Raw genomic sequence first — 14,629 nt, 5'->3', positions numbered from 1 at the left:
CTAATTTTTAAAAGACAATTATAGAACCTTGAATTTTCTTACATGGTAAAATCCAAATACTTTTTAGTGTCAGTAACAATGTAAAAAACGCTTCTATTTGGGGTCCTTAAATTCAGTCTTGTCATGTAAATGTGTCATCTACTTTGCCAAACTTTCCTTTTTTCCAAAAAGTAAATAAAATAGTTTTGGCAAAGAACAAATGATGTTTGATAGTTTTATTTATTTATTTTTTGTAATTTGTATTAGTAATACATTACTTTTTTTTTTACATTATTGCAGTCAAGAAAAAAATCTACACTAGGAGAAAAGGACTCCTGGTATATACATCACAGCTCCAGCAGGTGGCAGCCATGACCTATTGTAACAAGAAGCTGGAAACCTTTGTCTCTGCAAAGTAGAAACAAAATATAAAGCACAGTTGTGGTTCAGCCCATTGAGCTGTTCCATTGTTTGTGCAGTTTGAGAGGGACAACTGGAAAGCTACTTGTACTCTTCCTTAAGCAATGTCTTAAGACATTTCATTATATTCTTATCATACTAACATCATGTCAATAAGTCAAGAAAGTGAAATCAGGAGGAATGTTAGGATGTTTTTCTTTAAGAACATTTCCATTCAGCTGACAATTGTTCTACTTCTGCTTCAACTACTCCAACTAAATTCTTGTGCAGAATCAGAGCCAGATATAGGTAAAACCCCGGACGGAGCTTCTACTTTAGCATTTGTTTTTGACGTCACAGGATCCATGTATGACGACTTAGTTCAAGTGATTGACGGCGCGTCAAAGATTTTAGAAACATCTTTAAACAGACAGAAAAAGCCGCTGTATAATTTTGCTCTGGTGCCATTTCATGATCCAGGTAAGAAGATTTTTATTTATCCTAATTCTAAATGTATACCTTTAAATGAATGCCAGTGGTTTTTATAATGGTGAAGAATACAATATACTTACATAATATAGATATCATTATTTAGCAGGAGTATTGCTCATTATTTGTCATCTAAATCAATTGGTTATGTATTTGCTTATCTGATTATATGAAATGTTTTAGCCACCCACATCATAAAGTAACACAAGTTACATTTTATAATTCTGATATTATGCAGAAATATTTAGAGTCACAGACTTTCAAGTGAAATAAACTATAGTACTGTCCTTGGTCTAATTGTATTATTTTGTTGCCTTAAAATTCCCCAAAATCGGTAGATATCAGAAAAAAAGTTCAAGTGAGATGAATTAAAAAGTTTGGCACGTTACATGAAGCAAAGCAGTAACAAATCCATTGCCTTTAGTCATGCTGACATTCTTTAACCCTTTTGATGTACATTTTTAACCTCCCCGGGCTCTTTCAAGTAACAAGAATCTAAAGCAGGAAGTTATCACAGCCTAATGTTAACTCTCTTGATGTTTATTTGTTGGATCATTGCACTTTACTAACCTACTACATGTTTACTTGCTTTGGAGCTAAATGTCTTGGAATATGTGGATCTAATTTGGTAGGTTACAAATTCTTTTAGATTCTCAAATTAGAAACCATTGTGCAATAATAAATGGTTTACATAGATTTTGCTTTTAGGATTCTTCCCAATGCAAGTTAAAGAATTGGTTATGTGGCCTGTGTAAATGGACCACAAACAAAAGTGCATGTAATGTGTCCGAAACAAACAGGATCAGACGGTTTGCGATTTGACCCAGAATACCCTAACTGGCACGGTTACAAATTATGGCTTTATAAAAGACCTTTTATCTCCAATCATGAATATAATGGATAGAGATGGTGAACTGGGCAGTGATGGATGGGGCTTCAGTCTGTTTGCACATTTGCATACTGGGAATAAAGCAGGTTAATAAAATGTTCTCTTTTTTCTTATTGGCTATTTAAATTGTACACTCCAGGCACCTTATGCAAAGAGGAAAAATGGCATACCTACCTTCTGCTTCAACATTTCATCCAGACACCAATTCCCCCTTCCCACCATCCTGCTACAATTTGTCAGTAACCTGTTTATAAAGCAGTTTGCTTTGTCTTACAGAAAAAAAAGATACATAAGAGTCCATAGTAGTAGCGCTAAAAGCAAAACTTGGCATTATGGATAGAGAAAGGGAATGTTATAAACCCTGTCAGTTTTTTTTTCTTTGCCATTTGTATCCCATTGGGGAGATTGCCCTTCACTTCCTGTCCCGTAGGAAATAAGAGGAAACTCCTGCAAAGTAAGGAAATACCTGGATGTCACAAGGGTAAACATAACTAGTGTCCCCTTTGGAAAATTTCCCCTCTATTACTGTTCTGGGGACAACCCAAACTTTGGGACTTTCTTTCACTTTCATGTGCAATGATAACAGTAAACAGGACAAGTACAGAAGGGAATCTCCTTAACGGGGGCACAGACAGCAATAAAAACTTGACAGGTGTTCTAAACCCTCTCCACTCTATCCAAAACCAAAAAAAGAAAAGTTTTGCCTTTAGTTAGACTTTAAGAAAAGACAGGAAGTTGTACAGATTTCAGGAGGTAGACATACCCACACCACATGTGAGCTGCTTTCTGAAATCCAGCTACAGTTGGTTACATACAACTAATCACTAATTGCTAAACTTCCTGATACATTTTATTTGATGCATGGAATTTTTTGTTAAGAGTTTAAAATGATTCTAAAGGTTGTATTTTTAAAAAAAAAACAAACAATGGTTTTGCACAGACCAGCCCCGATCCTCTGCTTTTTGGGTCCCCCACCGACAGTCTTGGCTCCACCCCTCTGCCGAGTGCCCCCAATAGCAATCCACTCTCGAGCCACGCTCCTGTGAATGAACATTGTCCATTCACACACAGAGCATGGCTTGCCCCTGTCCCAAATGTCCAAATGTTGCCTTTAGTTCTGTAATAGCTGTGCACTGCATGTTATGACACTAATGCCGTGTACACACGACCGGACTTTGACAGCAAAGGTCCAACGGAACAAATCCGTCTGACAATTCGATCGTGTGTGGGCTTCATCTGACCTTTTCTGTCAAAAAATCTGACGGACTTTAGAAATAGAACATGTTTCAAATCTTTTTGAGGGACTCGAGTCCTATCGAAAAATCTGTTCGTCTGCGTGCTAGTCCGACAGACCAAAAACAATGCAAGGGCAGCTATTGGCTACTGGCTGTGAACTTCCTTATTCTAGTCCAGTCGTACATCATCACGTTCGAATCAGTCAGACTTTGGTGTGATCGTGTGTAGGCAAGACTGTTTCGTTGGAACTCCATTGGAACTCAGTCGAAAAGTCCTTCAGAGTTCAGTCCGTCGAAAAGTCCGCTCGTGTGTACGCAGCATAAGGAACTGTCCACAGCCCAGAACTTCAGGCAAAGAAGACCTGCACTGAATAGAGGGATAGGGTAGGTAAATACACCTCATTCCTGCATACCTAGACTAAACACACATTTAACACTTGCAACTAATTCCTAGAGTTCAGGTTTAAACCTTGCTCCAAATGATGACCCGCTGCACCTGAAATCCTTAAGGTTATTGTCCATTTGCCTTTTAATGAAGTCTAAGACAGCCCATAGATTAATCATTTTTTTCATTCAACCAATCCTCCTCGCTGTGCTATTGAATTTTGAATGTGAGGAGACTGCCCCGTCATCAGAGCACACTGATCTGCCCTAGCGGCTATAGCCAGTGGCGCTGATTGAGCAGGAAAAGTCAGACAGGCCAGTTGTACAGAAGTCGATTGATATATGAACTTTTGTACAATCTCCCTGCCCATACATAAATCAAAATTTGATCCATGTATACATGGTTTAAGTCTGGTTTGCAAGTGTTGCAGAGCTGATCTGATTTTACTATGACACTGAAACCAAGACATACAGTTCAAGAACCTGTAAGCGGAATAGTGTGAGCTCATAGTGGAATAAACCCCATGTGGTCATTCATGCAAAGCTTGTAGGGAAACAATGATACTTCACAAAAAAATGGGGTGGAGGACTGCCAAGCAACCCTACCATTGCCTTTACAAACCACATGACAAGTTTAACAGGTCTCTTGGGACATCCCCACTTTCTTTCATGCTAGGGGGGTGAAGGGAAGAATTATAAATATAAGATAAATATAAACAGAGCGATTTTCCTTTTCTTATATGAGGTTGGAAAACTATAAATTAAAGTGTTACTAAACCCACTACAGTAAAATCAGTCTGTATATGCAGTAAACATGCTTGCTATACTCACCGTGGAACCTAAAGAGTTATTCCTCCGCATTGTGTAAAAAGGCTGTTTGATCCTCTCTTCTCTGATCTTCCGCTTCTTTTACTGTCCCCAATCCATCTGCTAATAGTCCAGAGTTTTGTAGGCACTCTGCACATGCTCAGTTTGGTGTGTATTGCTAGAAAGGTTTTTCCTTTTTTTTGGGAGGGTGCATGTGATCAGCACAGGGCCAATCTGCACTGTCCAGACAGAGAGTCACGGGTCCTGCAGCCTCATAGGACAGTCAGAGGAGAATGAAAGACTGCTATATTCTGCTGGGTTTAGTAATACTTTAAGTCTGAAAACTGTAGCCATGACTTCTGTTGTCTTTTCATTAAGTTTCATAATTAATCTATGTTATAGCTTATGTAAATATATGAGTTAGCCATAAAAACCAATCAAATCTAGTAAATACATTTAGAATTCGGGTAGTAGTGAAAACCAGTGGAAAGAAAGTGAAGGCCATAGCTACAGCAACTAGATTCCAGTTTGTACATTTTCAGTTCTCTTTAGAACATGAGAGTTTGTTGTCTTAGGATGACTACTACTGAGTGACATTCCATAAGGTTGCTTTCACACTGGGACGGGTGTTGATGATAAAATGCAGCTAGTAATAGCAGTGCTTTACCGTAGTTTTAGAGACACTATTTGGCCGCTAGTGGGACGCTTTTGACTCCCGTTAGCGGCCGAATAAAGATTAATGTGCCTGTGCAGCGCCGCTGCCGAAGCACTTTGCAGGCACTTCGGCAGCGGTGCCTATTCATTTCAATGGAGGGGAGTGGTGGAGGAGCGGAGGAACTTTTTTAACGTCCTGCCAGCACAGCGTCCCAGTGTGAAAGCACTTGGGCTTTCACACTGGGACTGCAGGGGAGGCGTTTTTCAGGCACCTTACAGGCGCTACTTTTAGCCCTAAAGCACCTGAAAAACACCTCAGTGTGAAAGGGGTCCTAACGATCTCCCAAAAGAACTGATATTGACATTAAAATTCCAAGCAAGAAAAAGTTAATTAAGTGAGGGTGTACTCACACTAGGGATGTATTTACCCGCTTCAGCCCCGGAAGATTTTACCCCCTTCCTGACCAGCACTTTTGCGATTCGGCACTGCATCGCTTAAACTGACAATTGCACGGTTGTGCGACGTTACACACAACCAAAATTAACGTCCTTTTTTTCCCACAAATAGAGCTTTCTTTTGGTGGTATTTGATCACCTCTGTGGTTTTTATTTTTTGCGCTATAAACAAAAAAAGAGCGACAATTTAGAAAAAAAAAAACAATTTTTTAACGTTTTGCTATAATAAATATCCCCCAAAAATATATATAAAAAATTAATTTTTTCCTCAGTTTAGGCCGATATGTATTCTTCTACATATTTTTGGTACAAAAAAAATTGCAATAAGTGTATATTGATTGGTTTGCGCAAAAGTTATAGCATCTACAATATAGGGAATAGTTTTATGGCATTTTTATTATTATTTTTTTTATTAGTAATGGCAGCGATCTGTGATTTTTATCAGGACTGCGACATTATGGCGGATACATCGGACACTTTTGACACTATTTTGGGACCATTGTCATTTATACAGCGATCAGTGCTATAAAAATGCACTGATTACTGTGTAAATGACACTGGTAGGGAAGGGGTTAAACACTAGGGAGCAATGAAGGGGTTAAGTGTGTCCTAGGGAGTGATTCTAACTGTAGGGGGGATGGGCTTCCACTCACATGACAGCGATCACTGCTCCCCATGACAGGGGGCAGTGATCTCTGTCATGTCACAAGGCAGAACGGGGAAATTCCTTGTTTACGCAGGCACTTCCCCAGTCTGCGGCTCTGTGATACAATCGGCGGGAGACCAGCGGACATCGAGTCCCGCGGGCATGGTCACACTGTACGCGGCAGGCGTGCGGACGCTAGCCCCGCAATTTAAAGGGGATGTACAGGTACGCCCATTTGCCCACCGCTACCATTGTGCCGACATATATCGGCGTGTGGCGGTCGGCAAGTGGTTAAAAAAAAAATGCATAGCAATTCATCCAGTGAAAGTGGTTCAGTATGAATGGGACAAAAAAACAAATGTAAATAGACTATATCCTATGATTTAGAATGGACAATACCCCATTTGGCCACTAGTTGGAGCTAAGTATCAGAGAACGTTCCTATAATACTTGGCTCCATCTAGTGCAGTATTTTATGTTTAAAGTAAATTATTTACATTCAAACAGCACATAGAATAACCTATTTATATAAGTTTTTGTCCCATTTGCACAGAATTAATGTACATGCACTTTCACTAGGCGAATGGCTATGCAAATTCTGTATAAATCAACCACATGGTCAGAGTTGTTTGTGTAGCATAAGTGCCCTGAACCATGCCTGCAAAGTAAAGATAAGCATTTAAACAGGGATCACTGTGGTCTGGCTGGCAGAGGTGATGATGTTAGTGTGACTGGGAATGCTGATACAAAAAGGGTACGCCACTTGCCCCATCTATAGCTGGCTATCACAGTAAGAAGCATTGGAAGGCTAACAACCGTTATAAACAAGGCCAAGGATAAATCCAAGGAAAAAACCAAGCTTAACTTACCGACCAGCCCGCAGACAACCAAATAACCTGTCTAACAGTATGCGTTAAAAGCAGGGGTTTAGTCTGCACACATTTGCAAATGCATGCGTAAGCCACAGAGCCTCGTCAAGACACCCTGGTATCTGTGGTACCTAACACTAACTTATAAGTGTCCCCACAGTGGAGGCACATGCATTCTGATGGATAGGTGACTGAAGGGGAGCCATAACTTCTTAAAGGTACAGGGGCACACTGAACACCCAGCATATAGCACAATGGCTGCAAAGGTGTCAGTGCATCGCCTGACCAAAAAACACAACAGTGATACAAAAAGGGTACGCCACTTGCCCCATCTATAGCTGGCTATCACAGTAAGAAGCATTGGAAGGCTAACTACAGTTATAAACAAGGCCAAGCATAAATCCAAGGAAAAAATGGAAAGGAATGCTTCCTTTCAAGAACAGCATGTGCGCAGACCATTGGAAGAGTGGGGAGGGGAAACAATTGTACGCGGGCCTGGTTCTGATCAACCATGCCCAATATGTGTACACCCTAAAAGTAGACACACTGAAGCAAAATAGTTTCCAATGTAGTTAGGAGTATAGCAACATAAAAACACTATTGTATTAAAATAAAGTTCAATTCTGAATCACAATTTCTAGAATTTCATCTTTTCATTAGTATTTTCCTTTTTAATACATTCTAAGGGTGTTTTAACATGATAGTGTATTTAAAAATAATAAAAAAATGTGTAGTGGCATGTTGCTGTTGAAAACTATTATCAGCGGATAAAATTCTCCCACAATTACTGTTTATTAAGTTAAGACTGGGTGACCTTTTTCAGGAAATACAATCTGCAATAAAAAAATATTTACATTTTTACTAAGAACAGCTAAACAAAATCCTAAAAATATATTAACACCAGACATTTGGCAAAGCTATGAAGACTACAAAATGTTAGGAACTGTCTGTGTTCACATTCCCACCATGAAAACATTTTCTGTTTTATCAGTCTTAAAAGGGCCAAGAGGCTCAGATGTGGCCTTGTCTCTTCCTAAGGTTAAGTTCAAAGTGTTCTCATTTGTATACCAGCACAGAAGGTAAAAACCAGAGATGTGTGTGAAAAGTTCATCCTGAGCTTCATACCACAACTGGGACAAATTAGAAACCCAAAGACCTTTAAAAAGTTAAGCACAGATTTTCTTTAATCATCATCATTTACTCCAGAAGCAGCATTTAAATGTTAAATGTACAACATTACAGTGTCCGAAATAGCAGTCTGGCAACTTTGGCAAATTCCAGATGCTAGGGCAATAAAAGATCTTGGAAAACATCTGGCACTTTGGTATGGTGCTAGGTGTAGCCAAGATATGGGCATGAATGAAAAGGAAATGTTTAAGTTTGACTTCAGCCATAACAGTTTTTTTAGTAGAAAATCAAAATTCAGTTGCAAGATTATTTATTTTAAACTAATACAATCATTTGTTAATTTGATTAGTTAAATAACAGCTCTAGACAAACTTTTTTTGCTTTTGGATAGAGGTTGGAAGAGTTAAAACCATTCATGGATCTTTTTATTGCTCATGTCTATGTTTGAGATTCCCTTTGCTTACTGTTCTTACCTATTTAAATAAGTTATGGCTCAGGAAAAATTCAAGAAAAAAAAAAACATCACCCCACATCACCCCATAATATTGGCACCTCCATCTTCTGTTGAATTGAATTGAAGATGCCGTTCGCCATGTCTATAGTGGAGTACAGATTGCATTCTCCCGTGCGCCGAGATTGCTATAGTAAATGGGGGATTTGCGCTCTGTTCCCGGCGCACGGTTTCGTTAATATGAAAATGTGTGTTGCACCTCACCGTGCTCCTCTGCTGATGGCGTGCGGCTTTCGTAAATCAGCCCCATTGTGTTTTCTTATAAATTGTCGCTCTTCTTTTGTTTATAGCGCAAAAAATAAAAACCGCAGAGGTGATCAAATACCACCAAAAGAAAGCTCTATTTGTGAGAAAAAAAAGGACGTAAATTTTGTTTGGATACAGCGCCACACGACTGCGCAGTTGTCAGTTAAAGTGTCGCAGTGCCGTACCGTAGAAAATGGCCTGGTCATTGAGCAGTCAAATCTTCCGGGGCTGAAGTGGTTAAGCAGTGGGCTACATTATATAACTGGGTCTGCAAAGACATAGAGAGAATGGGTGGTGACAGAAGCACTTGGAGCTGTATGTGGGGCACAAGAGGGATTCAAGGAGGGGAACCATGCTCAGAATGATCCCACAGAGCCCAGATCTTGTCAAACCTGTCAACAGCATCCTCTACTTGTGCTCCATTCTACGTATGTCAATAGCTTGTAGAAACTGAGCTTAGGTTGTGGGGGAGGGAGATGACCAACACAGTGGAATGACTCTCTTAGCAGCTAGTAAAATATAGGAAGCCAATCTGTTTGATGCCTTTCCCAGACCAGGGAATGGGAGACCCAGGAGGAGATGTAACCAATTCAGTGAAAGAGGGGACTCAAAATTTGCTGGAGCAGAGACACCACCATGGACCAGAAAGGTACAATTAACTTGCACTGCCAAAAGATGTGGTAGTGAGTTCCTCTAGTTTAACAACATCTCCAACAAAGGGGGGAGAGAGGCGTCAAAGCGATGTAATACCTCGCATGGTCCTATACCAAAAAAATAACACTTTAAATGCTGTCTTTCTCTGTGCCACACATCTGGATATTTTGGAAGTTGAAGTCCATATTTTAGCCCACTGATGGAGGGAAATTGGTTGTATAATTTGAGACCATTTTCACATGTAGGAGTGGGGGTCTACAGAAAGTGGAGGAGTCTTCTGAAGCAATTGGTAAAAAACAGATATTAGCCATGTTTGGTGGGGGGCCTTAGGAACAGATGAGTTCAAAAGTTGTTGGTCTGGGTATGATAAGGGATGGGGAGAGAGTTGATAAATAGTGGGCTATTTGGAGGTAGGAATAGAATATATGTTTCGGTATCTGATATTTAGATTGAAGGTCTGCAAAAGGTGAAATTTACGTGTGACCGGGTGTACAAAGTGGCAAAGTTGGAACAGGCCAGCCTGTGCCCAAGGGAGCATTCGGGAGTGGGATAAGCTATCGGGAATTAAGGGATTAAAGATTACATTAGAGAGAGGGGGGCATGGGGAAGAGATGGAGAATTTGGTGTGACATGAGCGCCATATCCTCAATGAAAACAACGTAGGGCCCAAACAGAGGCTATTGAGTTTTGGATCTGAAAATAATGCAGGCGACTATACAAGGAAGCAGGGATGAGCCGGGAACAAAGAGCACATCTCAATCTCTGACCACCTATTCGGCGGCATTAAACTTTACCAGGACACCACTGCACGGAGGTGGGAGGCCAGATAATATTTGTGGATATCCGGGGCTCGCAGACCTCCACGGCTTCTGGGGGAAAAGATCACCGAGCTTGCCACTCTATGAGCCCCGTCCTTCCAAATAAAATTAAGAAACCATTGTTTGAGCAATTTTAATTGGGCCATGGGAATGGGGATAGGCAGGGTCTAAAAAAATACAGTATCTATGGCATAACTGACATTTTCAACACATTGATCCTACCTATCCAGGATATTGGGAGAGGGTTCCATTGCGTCAACATGGCCTTGATGTCCTTGAACAGGGGGATATAATTGGCTGAGTATAGGGATGTGTAACAACTGGTGTAACAACCATGGGGGTATGAGCTTTGAAGCGATAAAAGGTCTGCAGGCGGTATGTTTAGCTGTAAGGCTTCTGTTTTGGATGCGTTAATTTTGTATCCGGATAGAGAGCTGAACTGGGATAGGAGAGCATGCAGGGACGGGAGGGAAATATGTAGATTGGTAAGAGTCAGAAGTACATCGTAAATCGCCCGCTTATATTCCCTATGACGCATGGGGACCCCTCGGATGTCAGGATGGGATCTTATAGCCTCTGCCAGGGGCTCTAGGCATAGGATGAAAAGAAGTGGGGAAAGAGGGTAGCCCTGTCTAGTGTCATTAGGCATTGGAAAGGGTCAGGACATAAGATAAGTCATTTGGACTTGCGATGAGGGATTGGAGTAGAGGTTTTTTAAGACCGAGATGAAGGGACCGTGAAAACCGAATTTAGTAAGGGTAGCAAACATGTAGGGCCAACTTAATCTATCAAATGCTTTTAGGGCATCGAGGCTAATGATCAGAGCAGGTTTAGGTACTCTGTTCAGCATATCAATGAGATCAATAGTGCGCCTATCAATAGTGCGCCTATCAATAGTGCGCCTGGACAAAACCCACTTGGTCTCTATCGATCAGTTTTGTCAAAAATTGGGAAAGGTGGTTAGCCAAAATTTTTGTGAATAGCTTATAATCCAAATTTAAAAGTGCTATTGGCCTGTAACTGTGATGGATCTTTGTCCAGTTTAGGTATAACTGAGATATAGGAATGTAAAAACTGCTGATGGAGGGGTTTGACCTGAAGAAGAGAATTATATAGGGATACTAGATGGGTCAACAGAATTGGGAGAAATTACTCATAGTAAGAGTATGGGAGGACATCTGGACCAGGAGATTTGTGGGTTGGTAGGCTTTTAATAGTGTTGGCTAGTTCCTCCCCAGTAACGGGGGGCGTTCAGTGCATGAATATCTGACTTGGTCAATTTAGGCAGCTTCAAGTCTGACAGAACGCCTTGAAAGCCTCCTGGTCAAATGGGGAATGAAGGGTGGGAGTAAGGCAATTATAGAATTGATCATAAAACTCACCAAAAACCTGGGTCATAGTCTGTGGGCAATGAGTAGGAGTGACATCTGTTTGTTGGAGGTGGTCTGGGAAGGAAAGAAAAGGTCTAGGGTTGAGTCTGGAGACCAGCATTCTATGTGGCTTATTGGAAAATTCGTAAAATTTTTGTATTGTCCATAGGAGGGACTTGTCTATGGCTGACATTTCCAGAGATTTTATTTGGTTGCGCAGCGAAGTTACTGCCCGCAATCGAATCACCTTGGGAGAGCAGAGCAAGGATCATTTGGTGATAGCAGTTTGGTTAGTAAAGAGTATTTCAAGAGGGCTGCATCCTTCTTTCTTTGTGAGCTTACAGAGATACACTGCCCCCTAAAGAACGCCCTGTGGGCCTCCCATAAGGTGGATGGACTGGCTACGGAACTTAGCTGGAAGTATTCAGTTAGCGCAAGGGAGAGTTTATCTTTGGTTTCAGCATGTTTTAGCAGAGATTCATTGAGTCTTCAGTGGCAATTCCTGGGAAATGCAGCTGAGAGGCAAAGATCCAGTGTCAAGGGAGCGTGATCCGACCAGGTAATAAGGGCCCAGGTCGGATGAGACTGTATGAGGCAAAAGAGGCACTGTCACAAGAAAATAATCCAATCTGGAGAACATCTTATGGGGGGAAGAGTAGAACAAATACTGTTTACCAGTGGGGAGTTTGATCCGCCATGCGTCAAATGCATGATGACTTCAGGTCAATTTACAAAAGGAGGTGGCCAAAGATTGTGTTGCGAGGGGTAATTTTGTCTGGAACAAAGATTTCCTATCTTGAGTGGAAGAGAGGACAACATTAAAATCTCCACCAATCACCGTAAAGGCTGAGAAAAGCATTGCAATTGTTCAAATGCATCAGTAAGACATTTGATCTAACCTGTATTAGGAGCATATATATTCATAAGTGTTATAGGATTAGATAAGTAGGTACCTTGCAATATTATATAACGACCATGGGGATCTAAATGGGTGGACTTGATCTGGAGAGGGCAAGAGCGTCTGATCAGCACTGCAACACCAGCCTTTCCAGATGAGTCAGACGCCATATAAGACACTGGGAAATATTTGGAAGCAAATTTCAGGGATCCCCCAGCACGGAAGTGAGTCTCCTGAACCAGGAACACTTCTGCGCCAGAGGCCCTGAACTCCTTTAGAGCCATCCATCGTCTCTTGATGGAATTCAGACCTTTCATGTTATATGACAACAACTTCAGAGCCATAGTAATGCTGTGAAATTAGCCTGTGAACATTCAGTATAGTAGGCGATAGCCCATCGGTACAGAGATAGCCTTATAACAGATGATAATCTATCGTGCAACATAGAAAAAAAAACATATCAACATTAATGAAGGAAAAAAAAAAGAAAAAAGAAAAAACAAAAATTCAAAAGGAAGTCCAAAAAAAGGACCAAAAGGAATATTGCTGCCTAGTAACAAGAAGGCCGGTGCAGCCTAAAAGATACAAAAAGTACAAACATCAGGTGTAGGCCTGAGAAGCATCCGCTCTCAGGAATCCTTGGCCACAGCCAGAGGACATGTGGGAGAGCAAAGCGGTCTTCAACAAGGGAAAAACATTATGCTCCGCTGTGATGCTCTCCGGCTAGCATTATCAAACCTGAAACTCCTCAGAACTTTGTAGAGATTAGCAAGTAGAAAGAACAAAAACAGTTCAAAAACAGTTCAAAGCACCTTTATGGGTAAAAAAGGAAGGTGAAACAGTCCCTTGTAGGGGATTTAGGTTCCCATGAGGGAAAAAAATCCAGAAAGGATGACTCACAGCTGATCATGTAGGTAGCCTGGTACGTTGAGAGCGCTGAGGTGTGGAGTAAGCCCTCGATCCTATTCCTCTCACTGGTGTCCAGATCTTAGAAGGAGCTGGTGGAGGACGTGGGGTGGCAGGTGAGAGCTGACCATCTTCTGCAGGCAATGGTGAAAGAGCGCCAAGGGCACTTGAGAAAGGCATCCCCTTCTTGCAGGTCTCGAAGAACATGTTGGACACCATCCTTAGTGACATTGAGGCGAAAAGGGAATCCCCAATAATAGGGTATCTTGTGTAGTTGAAGGTGAGAGGTGATTGGCTGTAGTGAGCGGTGTTTGGCCAGGGTAATTGGGGAGAGGTAGCTGAATAGTTGTATTCTGTCTCCTTTGTAATCAATATGAGAATGATTGCGAGTAGCCAGAGTGAGCACCTCTTTACTTTCATAATAGTGGAACTTCACCACTATATCACGCGGTCTGGCCCCTGCAGGGGGTTTGGGGGCCAGGGACCTATGGGCCCGGTCAAGGCGCCAGTCTATGTCCACAATGTCAGGTGCCAGGGTGTTAAATAGGCCCAGAAGATACGGTCTGATATTATTGTCAGCCACCTGTTCCGGGATGCCGTGGATTCTGAGGTTTTGGCATCATTCTCTGTTCTACCGGGTACTCTTGTTGGAGTTTTAGCTGGGATACAGAGTTTTTAAGGAAAGCATTCTCCTCTTCTAAAGCCTGTACATAATGCAAAGTCTCATCAAACTTAGTTTCCAAAGTAGCTGTGAGCGCGCCAAGCTGGTCTATTTCACTTCAGAGTTTTCTGGAGATGTGTGGCGGAAAGCTTACACTGCACATCACCCTGAACACACCATCCCCACAAACATAGTAGTGACAGCATCATGTTGTGGGGATGCTTTTCTTCAGCAGGGACAGGGAAGCTGGTCAGAGTTGATGGGAAGATGGATGAAGCCAAATACAAGGCAATCTTAGAAGGAAACCTGTTAGTGTCTGCAAAAGACTTGAGACTGGGGCAGAGGTTCACCTTCCAGCAGGGCAATGACCCTAAACATACAGCTAGAGCTACAATGGAATGGTTTAAATCAAAGTATATTCATGTGTTAGAATGACCCAGACCTAAATCCAATTGAGAATCTGTGGCAAGACTTGAAAATTGCTGTTCACAGACGCTCTCCATCCAATCTGACAGAGCTTTAGCTATTTTGCAAAGAAGAATGGGCAAAAATGTCACTCTCTAGATGTGCAAAGCTGGTAAAGACATCCCCAAAAACACTTGCAGCTATAATTGCAGTGAAAGGTTGTTC

General features: G+C 41.5%; 1 protein-coding gene across 1 annotated transcript in view; it reads left to right on the top strand.

Annotated features, from left to right (window-relative positions):
- The first annotated feature begins 415 nt into the window (after positions 1–415).
- Positions 416–14,629, top strand: part of HMCN1 (hemicentin 1) — a 656,490-nt gene continuing 642,276 nt past the window's right edge. Inside the window, exon 1 of the mRNA XM_073592871.1 lies at positions 416–858. Coding sequence (XP_073448972.1) covers positions 546–858 — 313 coding nt within the window. The 5' untranslated portion in view covers positions 416–545. The remainder of the gene's footprint in view (positions 859–14,629) is intronic.

This window comes from Aquarana catesbeiana, linkage group LG07, assembly GCF_042186555.1.
Source record: "Aquarana catesbeiana isolate 2022-GZ linkage group LG07, ASM4218655v1, whole genome shotgun sequence".
Lineage (NCBI taxonomy): Eukaryota > Metazoa > Chordata > Amphibia > Anura > Ranidae > Aquarana > Aquarana catesbeiana.
The sequence above is the reverse complement of the archived record's forward strand: the minus strand, read 5'-3'. Positions and strand labels throughout refer to the sequence as shown.